This window comes from Chiloscyllium punctatum, chromosome 42 (assembly GCF_047496795.1).
Source record: "Chiloscyllium punctatum isolate Juve2018m chromosome 42, sChiPun1.3, whole genome shotgun sequence".
NCBI classification, from domain to species: Eukaryota; Metazoa; Chordata; class Chondrichthyes; order Orectolobiformes; family Hemiscylliidae; genus Chiloscyllium; species Chiloscyllium punctatum.
Window position 1 is genome coordinate 3,816,949 of NC_092780.1, and position 20,290 is coordinate 3,837,238.

General features: G+C 41.0%; 2 protein-coding genes across 5 annotated transcripts in view; one reads left to right on the top strand and one right to left on the bottom strand.

The window, feature by feature from the left end:
- Positions 1-8,677, bottom strand: part of LOC140465651 (uncharacterized) — a 52,271-nt gene extending 43,594 nt beyond the window's left edge. Inside the window, exon 1 of the mRNA XM_072561230.1 lies at positions 7,948-8,677. Within this exon, the coding sequence (XP_072417331.1) occupies positions 7,948-8,404 (457 nt within the window). The 5' untranslated portion in view covers positions 8,405-8,677. The remainder of the gene's footprint in view (positions 1-7,947) is intronic.
- LOC140465654 (sorting nexin-11-like) overlaps positions 1-20,290 on the top strand; it is a 132,443-nt gene that overhangs the window by 95,983 nt on the left and 16,170 nt on the right. The gene's annotated exons all lie outside the window — the stretch shown is intronic.

Genomic DNA, 20,290 nt, shown 5'->3' on the forward strand with positions numbered 1-20,290 from the left:
GACCAATGGGACGATTTGAAATCTGGACTTCAATAGACATAGAGCTCACGGATGATCTTATTGATTCTGTGACAGAAACAGTTAAATCACAAGCTGTGTGAGGGTAAAAGGTTGGGCACACTGGGTTTAAAGGCGTAGTGTCAGAAATTTCTGGCTAGTGAATTTTAGGCACAATGTCCCTGACTCCATGAGGCCTAGTCCACTTTATCAATTGATGTCATTGCAGCTTCTTTTAAAGGTCCCAGTTGACTGTGATTTAAATCCCCCAAGGATGAACATTTTAGAGTCATAGAGATGTACAGCATGGAAACAGACCCTTCGGTCCAACCCGTCCATGCCGACCAGATATCCCAACCCAGTCTAGTCCCACCTGCCAGCACCCGGCCCATATCCCTCCAAACCTTTCCAATTCATATACCCATCCAAATGCCTCTTAAATGTTGCAATTACACCAGCCTCCACCACTTTCTCTGGCAGCTCATTCCAAGCATGTACCACCTTCTGTGTGAAAAGGTTGTCCTTTAGGTCCCTTTTATATCTTGCCCCTCTCACCCTAAACCTATGCCCTCTAGTTCTGAACTCCCTCACCCCAGGGAAAAGACATTGTCTATTTATCCTCTCCATGCCCCTCATGATATTGTAAACCTCTATAAGGTCACCCCTCAGCCTCCAACGCTCCAGGGAAAACAGCCCCAGCCTGTTCAGCCTCTCCCAAAAGCTCAAATCCTCCAACCCTGGCAACATCCTTGTTAATCTTTTCTGAACCCGTTCAAGTTTCACAACATCTTTCCGATAGGAAGGAGACCAGAATTGCACGCAATATTCCAAAAGTGGCGTAACCAATGTCCTATACAGCCGCAACATGACCTCCCAACTCCTGTACTCAATACTCTGACCAATAAAATTGTATTTATATGGTATGTTTCAAGATGTCGAGTCATCTCAAACCATCTTACAACCAATAAAATTCTTCAGAATTGTAGTCATTGGTGGAATACATGAAATGTGGCAACTAATTTGCACACAGCAAGATCCCACAAACAGCAAAGTGATAATGACTAGATAGTTTATTTGCTGTGGTGATGGTTGAGGGATAAATATTGTCCTGGGTACTGGGGAGAACAGCAACATCTTGATGTTGCAGCACTCCCTCAGTGCTGTACTGGGAGTGTCAGCCTGGATTATGTGCTAATGTCTCAAAAGCAATTAAAGATTCTGGTCTTTTACAAAGAAAGGGGATGGAAAGTGAATCAATTCCTGGTACTTTTGAATTGTGATAAGATCATTGTGGGCTAAAGCAACAAGCAGCAACTTAACATTGAATTCTCACTGTGGTTGCGCTTTGAACTCACAGCCTTCTGAAGCAAGTGTCCACCACTGAATGAACTGATGGAACAGTAATTAATTTATTATAGATGACTTCAGTACCCTCAATAAGGGAATAATAATGTTTAAAAATCAGCTGGGATTCCTGCTCACTATTCAATGACTACTGATTAAAAGTGCTTGACGGTATAATTTGGACGATTACAAGATTGGCTGTGTGCAATACATGATCAAACAATTAGTTAAAGCACCCACACAGCATCCAGACTCTGTCAGGAAGAATGACTGCCTGGGTAAGATGTCAGAGGGCAAGTTTTAACTGTGGAACTGTATCTTGGTATGGTTCATCCTTCATCCAGGGAAGGAATGGGTAAAAAACACACTCAGCCCAGCTTGCTGACTGTTAATGCTCAGAGATCCCGAGCATTGTATTGAATTGGGGTCAACTCCTTTCAAAAGGATAAGAGAGGATGCAGACGAGGTGGGCCAGGAATTCAGTCACATGGAGAGATTGGGGAAACTGAGATCTCCTTGGAGCAGAGGAGTTTAAGTGAATTGATAGCTGTGTTTGCTATCAGATATTGATTGTTTGCATCAATAGGGAGAGACTGTTTCTAAAGGCAGAAGGGTCAGAAACCAGAAAACACAAATTTAAGGTGATTGCCAAAAGAACAAGGGTGCTGTGAGGATGTGCTTTTTATGCAGCAAATTGTTGTCAAAGCAGATTCAGTAGTAACTTTCAAAAGGGAATTGAGTAATTGTGGGCAGAAATACAGGACAGTGGGAAAAGAGCTGTGGAGTGGGACTAATTGGATAGCTCTTTTGAAGAGCTGACACAGACATGATGGACCAAATGGCCTCCTTCTGTCCTGTTTCATTCCACGATTCTGTCTGTTCAAAGCATGTTGCACAGTGAGGGTGAAGCTTGTTATTTTTCTCCTGATCCAACCTGTATAAACCATTTTAATTTTCAACTATTTCATTGATGCTCCTGTAATTTAGTAAATCACGGTCATAATGCGACTTTCTTATTGGGGAGAAGAATGTGGAATTCAATTTCATTATTCCTGAAACGTGAGAACCTTAAGGGATTTAAAAAGTAATATTGAGGGAGAGGAGATAGTGGGTGGTCTGAGTGGAGTGGATTGAATAAAGTTTTTGTGCTGGCTTGATCACATTACTAATCTTTAATCACTCAGACATTCTTAGCTACCCAACATCAAGAACAGCAAAGCTCTGCTCAGCACAAGAGAAATGCAATTAAAGATTCTGGTCTTTTACAAAGAAAGGGGATGGAAAGTGGTTCAATTCCTGGTACTTTTGAATTGTGATAAGATCATTGTGGGCTAATGCAACAAGCAGCAACTTAACATTGAATTCTCATTGTGGTTGCACTTTGATGTACCACCGCCTCGTCTCCTGATAAGATCAACTTCCATTCCACTGACGTTCAGTGTGACCTTAAACAGGACTTGATAATATCTGTAAAGAATGTAGGTTTTTTTCCTTCTTCATCCTTGGGACTGCCAAATTAAAAAAAACAACAGGATGTGATTTTCAATATAGATAGCCTGTACTTTGGGCATGTTTTGTGTGCTTGAAGTTAGAACAAGCTACGAGTGCCATGTGCACTGCCCTAGATCTACCGCAGGCACAACTTTCATCCCCCTTCCCCCCACCCCTCATTCTCAAAACAACACCAACTTGCCCTGTTAATATTCAGTCTCTTTGTGGAATCAAAGGTGTGACATAAGCCACACATTAGAACAAGTGACCAAACGTTTGTTCAAAGATTTCGATCACATGTCGGATTTAAGGAGTGTCTTAAACAAGAGGGGATGTGGAAAGGTTTCGGCGTGGAATTGCAGAGCTCAGAGGCCAGGCAGCTGAAGCAAGGCACAGTTAACCAATGCCAGAGCAATCAAAATTAAGGATGAACTGGAGGGCAGAATGGAGAACTATTAATTAAAAGCATTATATAAATCCAAGTGATTGTTGTTTCCTTCTGATGTGGCATTTCATGAATTAAAATCTTGTTAACAATTTTTCTTTTAAAAGTTGGTTTTATTACTCTATCACAGTCTTTGGAAGAGTAAAATATGTAAACCAGTTGGGGACAGTGATGTGCCTTGATGTAAAGATGCTGATTTTGTAACTTCATAAAATATTTAAACACATGTTAAGTTGTGAAACCCTGTGCTGATTTTTAAACCAAAAACTGTCAAATATCTCAATCAATCACGCTTAGTTCAGTTTTCGGTGTTCAGTTTATTTGTTGAAATCACAAATTGCACTGTTATTGCTATGTTGCAAAATATTTATTTTAATATTTTAAAAGCACTGTTTGCGGTTTTCAGCTCCACACTACTGTAAGGAGATTGAGGCTTTATAATGTGGAGCAAGGATTCACCATGTGAGGATGTACAAATATCAAGAAAGTTGATAAATTCAGATTTCATCATAAGGAACAAGTCAGGTTATGCAATGTTAAACATGTTTAAAATTATGAAGGAGTGGAATAGGTAAATGATTTTGACTGCATCCAATGGTCAAAGGGTCTAGAATGAGGTACCATGGATGGAAAATCGTATGTAAGAAATTTGTTTCTGGATTAGTGGTGCTGGAAGAGCACAGCAGTTCAGGCAGCATCCGAAGAGCAGTGAAATCGACGTTTCGGGCAAAAGCCCTTCATCAGGATGAAGGGCTTTTGCCCGAAACGTCGATTTTACTGCTCCTTGGATGCTGCCTGAACTGCTGTGCTCTTCCAGCACCACTAATCCAGAATCTGGTTTCCAGCATCTGCAGTCATTGTTTTTACCTGTAAGAAATTTATAACAGCTCACTTTGTGGAATTCAGTTACACAGTGAGTGGTTGAGGCAAATTATGTCAACATGCAAGATTAGCTTGGGTGAAGAAGAGAATGAAAGGATATGGATAAATAGTGGTAATGTTATTGGGACTCTTTGTAAACGTGGAGGGTAAACATCAACACAGACTGATAGAGCTGAATGGCATCCACCCATGTTGTAACTTATTTTTATTTTTAAAGTACTTTTGCCAACACAATGGAACTTTAGAAATTTTGACCTTTACAACTGACTTATTTCCACTTATATTCTTTATACTTTTGGTGGCTTCCTGTTCTATAGCCATTTTTCATTTTGGTAGATTTCTTGATTGAAAATGTGATTAAGTTCTGATATTTCCTAGTAACTTACCATGATTACGTTGTGATCATTTGTGCCCTGATTTTGGGAGTGGTGGTGAGAATTGCTGTTAGCCAAACAAAGGATGATAATACCAAGTATGGAACATAAAACAGGAGGAGGCTATTCAGCCCAACAAGAACAACCTGTTAATCAACTGGATCACAACTTCTTTCTACTCTCTTTGGTTCAATAATCTTTAATGTTTTACCCAACAAAAAGTGTGGTAATCTTCCAATCTGTAACCTTCTCCTGCCTAAAGGAGAAACATAGTCACAATTGATGTCTTTTGGCAGTCCCTCCATGTCACAATAATAGCTTTTATTACTTCTCAGAAGCATTGTAAAACAGAATATGACATTGAGCTATGGCAGAAGATGTTATGTAAGATGACCAAAATCTCTGTCAAAACGGTAACTTCTAAGGAATATCTTGAGACAGGAAAGTGAAGTAGAGAGAGGGAATTCTAGTGCTCAGGATCTTGAGCAACTGAGATATGGCCATCAGTGGTAGAGCAGTTCAAATCCATATGTTCAAGGGGTCAGCGTTAGGTGACTGCAGAGATCTTTGAGAGTCCAAAACTGAAAACGAGAGATGAAGAATCTGGCTTGGCAATAATTAAATGTCAATTGTCACTCATTGTCTAAGTACAAATACAATGATTGGCGAGGGCTTTTGTGGTGCAGTTGTGGAAACCCTATCTTTGCACCAGAATATGTGTATTTGAGTCCCACCTGTGTGCAATAATACGTCTGAACAAGCTGATTAAAAATCATTTCTAAAGATTGACTTAAAGGGTTTCTTTAAGTCGAGAGAAGAGGTGAGAAATCATTTTACTTTCTTGCATTTATATAGTCAAAAGTTATACAGTACAGAAACAACTCAGTCCAACTCGTCCACGCAGACCAGATATCCTAAACTGATCTAGTCCCATTTGCCAGCATTTGACCCATATCCCTCCAAACCCTTCCTATTCATGTACCCATCCAGATGCCTTTTAAGTGTTGTAATTGTACCAGCCTCCACTATCTCCTTTGACAGCTCATTCCATACATGCACCAGTCTCTGTGTGAAAAAGTTGCCCCTCAGGTTCTTCTTAACTCTTTCTTCTCTCACCTTAAACCTATGCCCTCTAGTTTTCAAATCTCTCACCCTAGGAAAAAGACCTTGGCTATTCACCTTATCCATGCCCCTCACGGTTTTATGAACCTCTAGAAGGTCACCCCTCAGCCTCCCATGCTTTAGAGCGAGAAGCCCCAGCCTATTAAGCCTCTCCCCATAATTCAGACCTTCCAGTCCAGCAATATTCTTGTAAATCTCTTTTGCAATTTTTCTGAGCTCAAGATCTCCCAAAGCACTTTACAGCCAAATAAGTACATTTGAAGAATGGTCACAGCTGCAACATAGAAACCTTACAGCCAATTTGCATACAGTAAGCTCCTCCAAATAGCAGCAAATAATAGTTTTAGCTATATGAGCTGAGGGATAAATGTTAACTCAGGATTCTCTTCTTTGAAATGATGTCCTAAGAGGGCAGTCAGGGCTCCTGTTGAACATCTCATCTGAAGGTGTGCAGTTCTGATGATACACTGGTCCCACAGGACTGCCCTGGTGAATGTCAGTGTAGCTTAAGAGCCCTAATGTCTGGGCTGGGACTTGAATCCACAACCTCCTGATTCACACACAAGGATGTAATACTGAACCAGAAGAGATCAATGAAAAGCGAATGCATTACACACAGTGTGCAAGGGTGAATAAGGTGCACCAGGGTTACATGAACACCTGGAGTTATATAATTATTTGACGATCCCTCAAAATGGAGAGAAAGAATTCTCCACATGGCTTTGTCCCAACCTGACTCAGTTTTTAACTTGCTAACACCTTCCCCACCCATCCCCATTTCCTTCCTATTGGTTTCCTTTACAAATGTTTTGGTTTCTGTCAAGATTAGCATCCATTTTACTCCAATAAAGAAAGAAGTGGCTGTGATATGCAAACAAGTTAATTCTTGAAATGTGATGACACTGCTCAGAATATAACTGAAAATTTTTGACAGCTTCCAAAATGTCATGCATCTCGGCTTGTCCTTCAGCTTATCTATTGCAGAATTCTTACCCATGTCAGAGTCATAGGGTCATACAACATGGAAACTGATGTTGTTACCTCCAGATTTGATCAGTCAAGTGCTGTCATGGCTGGGCTCCCAGTTTGCACCCTCTGGCCACATGAGGTCATAAAAAACTCTGGTGACCGTGTTGGGTGCCAAGTGTTATTCAACTTATCATTACTAACCCAACAAGCAGGTAGAGACATGATTTAACATTTAATTCTAAAGACGGCACATCTGACCATCCAGCACTGGCAATGCAAGTCATGGCCTGGATTTTGGATTCAAACCCTAAGCTCAAGTCTCTGGAGTGGGACTTAAATTGCCAACCTTCTGAGAGAGAATTAAGAGTTCTACCTGCTGAGCTATAGCTGACATGTGAACGACAGAGTGTTTGTTAACTAACTGATCCATCCAGGAAGATGGCTTTGCTTCTGCTCCTGCATCCTGATCATATCTTAACATTTTAGAGCCAATGTCATGAATCTGATAAAGATTCAGCTAGTGTTACTGAGGCACAATTATACGATTATATTTATCTATCAGCAAATTGTTGGGGTTTGCTATGTGCAAAGTACCATGCACAGGGGGCCCTCTGCCAACACCCTCCCGATAAAAATGTAACCTTCATAATTGCTTAGCTGCTAATGAAACTGGTTGTGCATGTGAGCCACCCAGAACCAGTGAGGGTCAGAGTTTCACCCCTAGTTTGGGCTGAGTAAACTCGTTTAATAAGCCAATACAACTGACTTCTGGGAGGAAAGGGAAGATCAGCAGGAGAATGCTGTTGATTGTTATTATCTAGCAGCCTCTCGGTGACAGGTATGTGAGTGGCACTGCTTGATTTGGTTCTGCAACACTACACAGTAGAATAGCTTGCTGATGCTAATCACCTACAATCACTGATCATGATCATTCGGCGCTTGGGTGAGAAAACAGTGCCAGTGAAATCCTGTCCCAGCAAAGCAAACACTTGCATAAAGGCGGATAAGGTTGTGGAAAAAACCCTGATTGATGCTGAGGCATTTCTCTGGCTCCTAACATAGGGAGCACGTGAAACAAGATAGAAGCCTTCTGCAAGGTATCATGGACTTGATGCAACCTTACAATCTTAATAATGGTACAGTGAGGAAACTCAAAGCAGGACAAGAATGTGGACAAGAACAAGGGCTAACAGTGGTCTGGTCCACTGGTCAGAGAACCAGTGGGAATGCCCTGTCAGTTTTGTGAAGTAGTGAACGTGTGGGAGTGGAATAGTGACAGTTTTGAGAGACATTGGAGGTGATCAGCAAAATTAAATATCGTACCAGTCCACTGGTCGCTCATCCCTCTGTATTCACTCTTATCCTTCGGTGTGCGTTTGTAAGCCAGGTTGTTGCGGTTCTTCCACCGGCACAGCCACCCGTTGGTGGGTTTGAACTCGATCCCCATTTCCTCAGCAAGGGCTTTGGCTTTGGCCATCAGCACTGGCCCTGAAATCGGGCCTTTCTCCTTGTTGGCCGTCCAGAACCAGCTGAGCAGGGCGTCGTCGATGGTCTGGTTTTTCCCCTCGCGCTTACGCTTGCGTTCCAAGTTCCCACCACGCAGCCATTCCTCCAGAATTTCCTCTTTCTTCTTGACAATTTTGGAGATGGCTGAAGCGGTCAGCCCATACTCCCGGGCAATCTCCTTCTGTTTGAAGGAGGGGTCGTTCAACTTCAGGATGATCTGGACTTTCTGAGCCAGAGTGATGGCAGTCCTTTTGATTTTGATCGGGTTCTCCATACTAGCACTGCAACAGCACAGAAACAGCAGAGAATACAATAGTGTGTTTATACAAAGCGAGTCTCTAAACTCAAAACCATAATCCACATTTTTGTTTTAAATGTCTGACAGGCAGTGCTGTTACGCTGGGGTTTTTTTTTAGTTATGTTGAGGAAGGCGTCAGGCAGCACTTACAACACAGGCATAATGGAAGCTAACAGGCTCCATTGTGGCTGCTCGCAGAATGTAGAGAGGGAATGTGCTTCTCAGGCTTTGCTGCTGCACAGACCAGGAACAAAGAGGTCTGTGAAACGTGAAGTTGATGCTGAGCAGGCTTTAGGGATGTGCTTTGTGATGTAAAATAAGTGATCTCATCTGAAATTCGACACCACAACCCAGCCCTGATAACATCATCTGCAATTTGCTGACGCGCACTTATGATCCTAGGCGTGCATTGATCTTATCAGACACCAGCAATGCATAAGGAAAACAGATCGCCGTTTCTTCTCAGAAAAATTAAAAGAGGAAAAAATGTGTACTTAAGTTGATCCTATGTAGCAGCTTATCTCCAACTGGCTCTCAGAGTATTAGCAGTCAGGGAACAGGAGGAATATTTTAAATAGGCCTTAACCATCTCAGTACTGAATGATTAGCCAGTGATAAATATTAATTAAAACTAAAGAATTGTAAACAAAAACCTCTAATATGTTCATGACCAAACCAAATATCAAAAAGTCATTGGATTTATAGTAAGGAATGGGAATGGTTTCCTTTACAAAATGTGAAATTGACTATGAGTCACAACAAAGAAGAGGGGAAAGGGGTCGACACTCAGAAAACAGAAATATAGTGAACTGAGACATGCACACGGGCAAGAGAAAAGCAGAAACATAAATATAAAATGAGACAAAAATAAGAGAGACATGCAGAAATACAAAAAGAAAACAACGCACAGACAGAGAAACAGTATAGATAAACCAAAGAAATGCACCTTTATACACGTGCGAGCCTACACAGATATATACAAGAGAAAATGACAAAAAGCCACTGAGAGAAACTGAAATACAAGTGAACAAAAAGGATTGACTCAGACACCAACTGAGAGACATGCACTTGTCTTTGAGATTCAGTATGAGGTGAGAAAAAGCCCCAAAAAAGTTTGAATCACTGGAGAGTTGATAAAAATAAATTGGAATGTCTCAAAGCAGTTAATCCTGAGCAGGATGTGGTTTTGGGTCTTCAAACACTAGGTTTCCTCTGCAGCTGCAAATGAAAAAAAGATAGGTTTTACACCACACCTTAAAAATTAATCTTGCTTGGTCAAAATAGGTAGGTTTTGGGCAGAAACTTTTAGGAGCATTTTTTACTCAACTGAGTAATATTTGCAGAATCATATTCTCAGGCTTTAGTTAAATGTATATACACAGCAACAGGCCATTCAGCCCATCTGGTCAATGCTAGGTGTGCTGAAATTGAAATTAAAGGGAAGAACTGTGGAAGCTGTAAATCTGAAATAAAAACAGAAAGTGTACGATAAACTTTGGTAGGTTTATGTTTTGGGTCTGATATGACTTTGGAATTGAATTGGGCTGGAAAAGCGATGGTTTTTATGCTGTTGAGAAATGGAGAAAAGGAGCAAGTGGAACAGAAGGGCTCTGTGAGCCTGCTGCAATATTCAGCAAGATCAAGGCTAATGTGATGGTGCAGTGTCACTTACCCTAATGCAAATGATGTGAAGCTTCAGCAAGACATGGGCTCAACCTACCCTTCCTTATTGGCCCAGGAATTAACACATTTGGAGAAGCTACTTGTATGCTCCCTGAACTGCTGTGCTCTTCCAGCACCACTAATCCAGCACGAAAAGAAGTCCAACCAGTCCCAAAGCAGTGTTTACGATCTATATTAGCTTCCTGCCAATCTCTCTTAATCCCATTTTAGCAGCATATCCTTAAATTGATTTACCTACTCTAGACAATGCATAATGTTTGGCTATTCCACTACCAGCAGCATCATAAACTCAATCCTGTCTGTCTGACATACACGCACCTTCTGTCAGGACCACACTGAACATTAAATTGCTTTAGATAAAGTAACCAAGAACATTTATATCAAATAAACAAGGGCAACAGGACAAAGATGGCATTAGTATAGTCAGTCAAAAATAAATTTTAAACCAATCTTAGAGAGCACTTTTCTCCTCAAAGCGTGAGGTATGTTGCCTTTTTTAGCCCAGGCTTAGATTTAAGAGTAGGGAGGTTATGTTGGAACTGCATAAAACATTGGTTAGGCCACAGATAGCATATAGTGCACAGTTGTGGAATCCACATTATAGAAGGGATGTGATTGCATTGCACATGGTGCAGAGGAGGTTTACCAGGATGTTGCCTGGGCTGGCGAGTTTTAGTTATGGAGAGAGATTGGACAGACTGCGGTTGTTTTCTTTGGAGCAGAGGAGGCTGAGGGGGTACATTATTGAGTTGTATAAAATTATGAGCGGCAGACAGGAAGTAACTTTTCCTATTGGTGCAGAGATCAATGATTGGGGGCAGAGATTTAAGATAAGGAGCAGATTTAGCGGGGATTAGATTACTTAAAGTGTGGAAGCAGGTCCTTCAGCCCAACAAGTCCACACTGACCCTCCGAAGAGCAACCCACCCAGACCCATTCCCCAACACCTAACACTACGGGCAATTTAGCATGGCCAATTTACCTAACCTGCACAGTTTTGGACTGTGGGAGGAAACCCACACAGACACGGGGAGAATGTGCAAACTTCACACAGACAGTTGTCTGAGGCGGGAATTGAACCCGGGTCTCTGGCGCTGTGAGGCAGCAGTGCTAACCACTGTGCCACCGTGCCCAGGATGTGGGATGTGATGAAGAGGTTTTTCACTCAGAGGGTGGTGGGAATCTGGAACTCACTGCCAGTAAGGATGGTAGGGGCAGAAATCCTCAGAACATTGAAGAAGTATTTAGGTGTACAGTTGTAATGCCAAGGTATGCAAAGCTATGGACCAAGTACTGGAAAAAACATTAGAGTAGTTAGGTGGTTAGATTTGACTACCACAGACTTAATGGGCTGAAGGATCTTTTCTTGTGCAGGAGACCACTACGACTCAATATTCGAAATACTGTTCTTTACTGGGTAGGAGGACAGAAAGTGAAGACTGCAGATGCTGGAGATCAGAGCTGAAAAATGTGTTGCTGGAAAAGTGCAGCAGATCAGGCAGCATCCAAGGAGCAGGAGAATCGACATTTCGGGCATAAGCCCTGAAGAAGGGCTTATGCCCAAAACGTCGATTCTCCTGCTCCTTGGATGCTGCCTGACCTGCTGTGCTTTTCCAGCAACACATTTTTCAGCTGGGTAGGAGACAGCTACATCAGGGATGTTCTAAATACAGCTGGATGGGAATACAGGAGAGCCATGTGGCTACTCCACAGTGCTCACATCCCCTTCCTAGAAGGTGTAGATAGGGCACAGATCTGGCTTCATCTGTGGGGAGGGTAAGAGTTAATTTGTTAGGTCAAAGACCCTACATTAGAACTGAACTGCACCATTTTAAGCATTTTATTTCAAATTTCCAGGATCTGCAATATTTTGCTTTTGTAAAAGTCTCAATATTTAGATAAACAAATCACCTATTATATTGAGAGATTAATTTTTTTTTAAATGTTGCAGAAATGGTTGTTAATAATAAATCTTTCATTGTAGTCACTTTAAAGCCAAAGGCCAGAATTATTCTGCTGATATCAGCCCTGTGAAAGCAGAATGTGTTTTAACAGAGATCTTAGCCTTAGGATCATGCTTAATTTGAAACGTTTGCAGGTCTGCCAATAGACCATGGTAACTCGCTTGCATTATTTTTCTTTGAGCAGTGCCTGTATTCTTGATCAGATTTCCAGAAACATTGCCAGCCTTGGTGATAGTAAAGTGCATAGTAACAAATGGAAATAAAGCTGAAAAGCACAGTGAGCTACCTCAGGGTTGAAGAGGGAGCACAGAATAGGTAAGATTTTTATTGCTGATAGTCATCCAATGACTGTCCCTGACTACCAAGTGCACCTTTATAGCTCTGATTTGAAGACAGAATTGGTCTTCACATCCATCTTTTGGGTGAGGTGTTAAACTCAGGCACTGATCTACTATATTAAGAAGACATAAAAGACAGTGCAGGGCATTCTCCCTGATCTCCTAGATAATATTTATTCCTCAATCAACATCACTTTAAAAAAAAGGATGATCTGGCCATTATCACTTTGCTGCTTACAGGAGTTTTCTGTTGGCAAATTGGCTGCTACTTTTCCTAAATTACAACAACAACTACATTTCAAAGATGCTTTGGAATGCCCTGAAGTTGGGAAGGTGCTATAGAATGCAGAATTGCCTTTATTTCTCTGTGTTGCCCACCATGGTTGAATAACCTGCCATTACTCACTTTTTTTGAAGAGTATTTAGTTGGGTGAGTATCTGACAGCCATTGAACATAAGGAATAGCAGTAGATGTACAACCCTCACACCTGCCCTGCCATTCAGCACTATTGTTACTCAATTTTTGTCTCAACTCCACTTCTCTGCTGTCTTTCATTTCCTTTTATTCTTTGAAAGATCAAAAATCTATTATTTATCCCTGCTTAAACGTGTTATGCAATGACGTTACCAATCACTGAATTCTGAAGATTCACAATTCTCTGGGTGAAGGGATATCTCAGTCCTCAATTATCAGTTCCTATCCTTAAGCAATGCCCCTTGTAAATTCCCCAGGCAGGGCAAACAATCTTCCAGTGCTTGCTGCCCAGCTACTTCAGAAATTTGTATATTTCAAAAAGATCACTTCTCTTCTAAACTGTTGCAGCTTTGATTTGATTTCATTTAAGCTTTCTTGTGACATGTACTCAAGTACAGAAGTACAGGAGTACGGTGATAAGTGTACAATGTTGCCACAAACAGCACTATCTTAGTTACAAACATATCTAGGTACAAAACCTGGACTGTACAAGTAGTAACACATAGTTAATAGTAAAGCATTACCATTGTTCTTATTCAGCAACTCATTATAAGTTACACCTCTCATCCAGGAGCCAATCTAGTGAACCTTTGCTGTACTGCCTGCAGTGCAAGCATATCCTTTCTTAGATATGATGACTAATAGAACATAGAATATTTCAGCGCAGTACAGACCCTTCTGCCCTCAATGTTGCGCCAACCTGTGGAACCAATCTGAAGCCCATCTATCCTACACTATTCCGTTTTCATCCATATGTTTATCCAATGACCATTTAAATGCCCTTAAAGTTGGCAAGTGCATTCCATGCCCCTACTCCTCTCTGATTAAAGAAACTACCTCTGATATCTGTCCTATATCTATCACTTCTTAATTTAAAGCTATGTCCCCTGGTGCTAGCCTTCACATCTGAGGAAACGGGCTCTCACTGTCCATGCTGTCTAATCCTCTGATTATTTTATATGTCTCAATTAGGTCACCTCTCAAACTCCTTCTCTCTAATGAAAACAGCCTCAAGTCCCTCAGCTTTTCCTCATAAGACCTTCCCTCCATACCAGGCAACATCCTAGTAAATCGCCTCTGAGCCCTTTCCAAAGCTTCCACAACCTTCCTATAATGCGGGTGACCAGAACTGTACGCAATACACCAAGTACGGCTGCACCAGAGTTTTGTACAGCTGAAGCATGACCTTGTGGTCTGAAACTCAATCCCTCTACCAATAAAAGCTAATACACTGTATGCCTTCTTAACAACCCTATCAACCCAGGTGGCAACCTCCAGGGATCTATGTACATGGACACCAAGATCTCTCTGCTCATCTACACTACCAAGAATCTTACCATTAGCCCAGTATTCTTTATTCCTTTGCTCCTTTCAAAATGAATCACCTCACACTTTTCCACATTAAGCTCCATTTGCCACCTCTCAGCCCAACTCTGCAGCTTATCTATGTGCCTCTGTAACCTGCAACATTCTTCAGCACTATCCACAACTCTACTGACCTTAGTGTCATCCGCAAATTTACTAACCCATCCTTCCACGCCCTGATATAAAAATGACCAGCAGCAGTGGCCCAAAACAGATCTTTGCAGTATACCACTAGCAACTGAATTCCAGGATGAACATTTCCCATCAATCACCACCCTCTGTCTTACTTCGCAATACTCTGAATGTGTTCTCACCAAAGCCCTGTAGAATTATAAAGACTTCCTCATTCTTATACTTCCATTCCCAGACCCCAACAAAAATCAGTTGCTTCAGGACAGGTGGGGAGAACAGTTCTTTTTTAAACCTTTCCAAATTAAAATGCCATTGTTCCTACAAAGCTCTTGCATAGCATTAGATGCTGATCATTCATCTCCTCAAATATGTTTTGCCATTCAGTGAAATCCAAGTCTTAACAACAGCTGCTACTTTAGTCCCTTACTTTGAATACCCTTACTAAAAAAAAACCTAAGTTTTGAAATTTTTATTTGTCCCAGTCTTAGCAACCTTTTTAAAAACTTATGAACACTATTGAACTTGCTGATTCATCTAATCAATCCCACATAATTGTGAAACCTTGCAATATCACAATATATATCTCTCCATCTCACCCAAAACCACAGGATTTTCTAGGAGGAGTGAGAAACCAGATTAAAAACTCAACTTTTGTGGGGGATCATTCCAGATTTCTACCAGCCATCCTTTCTGTGTTTATGGACTACCTTTCAGTTTGTGATGTTGCCCTCTTGTATACAAGACACCTGTCAGAGGAAATGCCACCTGGTCATTATGCAATTTATATTTTGTTAGCAACCTCTTTCCTGAGGTGAACTAAAAATCATTTGAGAAACATAAATGTACCTGACCTGAATCCTATCTCCCGCATTGCTCTGGTAATCCTGCTTTGTGTAGCGGTCAGCTAATTTCAGAGCCCACCCCAGTGATTGTATATTCTTTGAATTTGTAAACTATGGTTAGTGCATTTATAGCTAGCTTGAACCCTGTCACCTCTGTGATTCAGTGTCCTAATTGCTGTGATAAACAGTAATATATTCTTTAACCTAAACTAGCCAGACAAGATCAGGGTGGGTGCACAGGATAGAAGCTATTTACTTAGATATAAAGCTGCCTATACAGCCCAATTGCTTATGGCTCAGGTTACACAGGTCTAATGAAAGGAGAGTTGTTTTCTGGTGTTGTAAAGTAATTACATTTTGTTAAAGCTGAACTGTTTGGTGTTTGTAGTTTGTTCTATGTTTCAGCTGGAGCTGTGGCTAATATAGGAATACCCTGGCAACTGGGAACAATGCTGGAAAACAATTCAGTGCGTAAAAAGGGAATGTGTGTCAGTGATTTACAAGGTTGTTTGAGAGCACTTTGGAATAAATAAGGATCCACTCTTAAGGTTTCAACAGCAACTTGCACTTATATCACAAAATTCATGTAGTGAAATGTCCCAAAGAACTTCTTAGAAGTTTTATAACTAAAGTTTTATATCAAGTGGCACAAAGATTTCGGGGGATAGGTGACCAAAAGTTTGCTTAAAGAAGCAACTTCAATAATGTGAAAGGGGAGGAACGTTTTCATGAGGAAATCCAGAGCTTGGGGCCCAGTCTTGCAAAGATGCTTTACTTTAAAAGTGCCATATGACTGCAAGTTGTTGAAATGGTGAGGAACACCACAGTACCCAGCTTAAATGTAATGGTACCATATTGCTGGAAATGTCATTATATAACTCCTGCCTGACAATTTTCCATCCTCACAGTGCACAGTCTTCAAACATCAATTGAAAAGTAGGTGGATTTTTCATTGCTCGAATTGAATCATTCAATTAAACAGCTTTATTCACCTCACCAACATGTAGTTTTTGATTTAGTGAGCTAGAGCAGTGACAAACTTCTACGCTTTTACCACTGTGGGAAGAAACTATTTCAAAGATGTATTTCACTATGGATCTCTCTGCAGAGTGTTTAACAATAAAAACAATCTAAATAAAGTTTCAAATAATTCTTTCTTAGCTTAGGCTAACTACAAAAGGACTTTTCCCATGCTTCCAACAGCAAAAACCTTCACCGCCTTGGATGCAAAGGTGTTTACTGGCATCAAAGCTGGATGAAAGCTGCAGCTTTCTAACTACATTTGGGTGATACAGATGTTGTTAATGCATCACTGTTCCCATGGTTCCAAACGTGTATCAACGCGGACAACATGAGGTAGTTAGTGACTTGCCTTGAGTGGAAATTGTAATGGATTAATTGCTAGTTTACAGGCATAATAGAAGAAGTCATTACTGACTACAATAAAAATCTAGTGGAACTAGAAGCTTATGTATGTTTATAATGTCATGAGGGACATGAATAGGGTGAATAGCCAAGGTCTTTTGAAAAGGTGGGGGAGACCAAAACTAGAGGATATACATTTGAGGTGAGAGGGGAAAGATTTGAAAAGGATCGAAGGAATAACTTTTTCAAGTAAGGATGGTGTGTGTATATGGAATAAGCTGCCAAAGAAAGTAATGGAGTTGGATACAAATACAATATTTACAAGGCATCTGGATGGGTGTATAAATAGGAAGGGTTTAGATGTTCCTATAGACAACTGAGAGTTAGCTGTCTAAGTGACCATATCATGTTTTTTTGTGATTGGTTGAGTGGTAAAGATGAGCCAGGGTATTATGAAAAACTCTCTGCTGCTCTTCAAAGTAATACTTCAAAAATTATACAGGCCCTAGTTAGATCACAGCTGGAATATTGTGATCAGATTTGGTCCCCTTATCTAAGGAAGGATACTGAAATTGGAAGCAGTCAAAAGAAGGTTAGCTAGGTGGATTCTGGGTCTGGACAGATTTTCTTATTATGAGAAGAGATTGGTTAGGTTGGAGTTTAGAAGAATAAGAGTAAACCTTATTAACCCATATAAGATTCTTAACAAACTTGACAGAGAAGATGCAGGAAAGTTGTTTCCCCTTGTGGAAGAGTCCAGGACTAGAGAGCATCATTTCAGAATAAAAGGTCACAAATTTAGGACAGATTATGGATGGGGTAAATAGCCAAGGTCTTTTCTCTGGGGTGGGGGAGTCCAAAACTAGGGGGCATAGTTTAAAGTGAGAGGGGAAATACTTAAAAGGGACCTAAGGGGCAACTTTTTCACGCAGAGGGTGGTGCGTATGTGGAATGAGCTGCCAGAGGAAGTGGTGGAGGCTGGTACAATTACAGCATTTAAACACATCTGGATGGGTATTATGAATAGGAAAGGTTTAGAGGGATATGGGTCAAATGCTAGCAAATGGGGCTAGATCAATTTAGGATATCTGGCCAGCAGGGACAAGTCAGACTGGACGGTCTGTTTCTGTGCTGTATGCCTCTAGTTGGAAGTACTTGGTATAGGCTCTGACCCAATTTAGCAAAAACCTATGAACAGTACTCCTGAAACTTCTGAATAGAGTGAGGAATCCTAGAATTGGGATCCATCACCATTTCTAAAAGACTCCTGGCTTGGCAAAAGTTCAGGCCATTTCCTCCACTCTAATCCAAGAGTTCTGATGCTACTTCCTGTGCCTCAGTCACTTCTCTGGTCATCCTCATCTCAGCTTCACCATGGAAACTTGAGTGTGGAATATAGAACCTTCATCTGCACCAAACTATACAATCCCAAAGGCAAGGAGAGCATCCAAACCTCCCTACTCATTGAAAGCAGAAAGAATGTTTTATGTCTGCAACAGGCTGAAATTGTTTTCCTTAGAACAAGGAAGTTTAAATGGAAATTTGGTGTGTTCAAAATCATGAACAGTTTTGATTCAATAAATAAAGAGAAACAGTTTCCAGTTGCAGAAGGGTTGGTAAGTAGAGGACACAAATTTAAGGAAAAGCTAATAGAGATGAGATGACAATAATGGTTTTGTGACACAATTATAATCCGGAGGATACTGCCTGAGAGGATGATGGAAACAGGTTCAATAATAATTTTCAAAGAGATGTTTGAATAAATACTGCAAGAGGGAGAATTTGTTTGGCTATGAGCAAAGCAAAGTGGAATATGATGAACTGAATAACTCTTTCAAAGAATTGGCATAGGAATAATAGGCTGAATGTTTTATTATTCTCTAATTTGGTGATTTTCATTTTCATATCGTCTTCAATTACCTCATGATTATTTACTTTATAGCAAATTAAGTATTTTTGAAGTGTAGTCACTGTTGAATGAAGGAAAATGTGACAGTCAGTTTGACACAAGAAGCCCCCCAAACAGATGATGTCCAAATCATTACCTCAGGCGACTGACAGTGTGGGGTTTGCACGTTCTCCCCGTGTCTGCGTGGGTTTCCTCCGGGTGCTCCGGTTTCCTCCCACAGTCCAAAGATGTGCAGATCAGGTGAATTGGCCATGCTAAATTGCACCTAGTGTTAGGTAATGGGTAAATGTAGGGGTAGGGGTATGGGTGGGTTGCGCTTCAGCGGGTCGGTGTGGACTTGTTGGGCCGAAGGGCCTGTTTCCACACTGTAAGTAATCTAATCTAATTTGCTTTAGAAGTCAATTGAGTGACAGTTAATGACCAGGACACCAGTATTCAAGTGCTCTTTGAATACTGCCACAAGATCTTTAAAATCCATCTGAGAGAGCATATGATGCCTTGGTTTAACATGTCACCTTCAAGCAAAGGCATCTCCACCAATCCAGCACTTGCTAAAGTATCAATCTGGACTATATACATAGGTCTTTAGACTGGCACTTGAACCCATGACCCTTGAAGAGAGAGTGCTGCCAATTGAGCCATGCCTGAAATATTTTATTTGCTGACATGGTAAATAGGTGCCTTGATCTTTAGTTTCCCCCATGTACTATATATGTACATGTGGAAATGAATTGAATTCCACATTTGAATCCATTCTGTTCCTTTGTTTTCTCCTTTACTGCTTTCACTGGCACATTGTTGTTGAGCACCAATCCCTTAGCCCTCCTCAACTGTTTATCAGGAACATTGGAATGCCTGTTTACTCACCTCAGTAACGTGTCTGATGCTCCTATACACGGCTGCAAGAGACTCTCATACAGTTAATAATGTGAAATCTGTTTTATCTGTTTAGATCACATCCTGTCTGGAATTAGAACAGACAGAATTAATCTCAAACTTCCTGCCAGGGGGAGAATAAAATCGAAACACAGCAAATACACAAACCAATTCAGTGTATAGCTAAACCCAAGCTAGGAGCTGTATCTCAAGCTCATTTTAAATAAGACGCTAGTCCTACCCATAATGCTGGTACATTTTGACCCCAAAAGATGATTTTTGTTTTCTTTTCTCCTGAATTACAGCACAGAAACATAAGGTTCTGACTTCTGTTGAAATACAGATTCATGATTACCACAGCTACCCCAACAACTACCAACCACATTTCAACAGGGTCTTTAACAAGCTAAGAAACTTTACAGGAGAGAGAGGGATGCTGAGCAGTGAGGATACTTTGCAAGAGTATGCAGATACAACAGGTAGTGAAGAAGGCTAAAAGCATGCTGGCCTTCATAACAAGAGGGATTGAGTATAGAAGCAAAGAGGTTCTTCTGCAGCTGTACCGGGCCTTGGTGAGACCATACCTGGAGTACTGTGTGCAGTTCTAGTCTCCAAACTTGAGGAAAGACATTCTGGCTATTGAGGGAATGCAGCGTAGGTTCACGAGGTCAATTCCTGGAATGGTGGGACTACCTTACACTGAAAGACTGGAGCGACTGGGTTTGTATACCCTTGAGTTTAGAAGACTGAGAGGGAATCTGGTTGAGACATATAAGATTATTAAAGATTGGACACTGTGGAGGCAGGAAACATGTTTCCGCTGATGGGTGAGTGCCAAACCAGAGGACACAGCTTAAAAATACGGGGTAGACCATTTAGGACAGAGATGAGGAGAAACTTCTACACCCAGAGA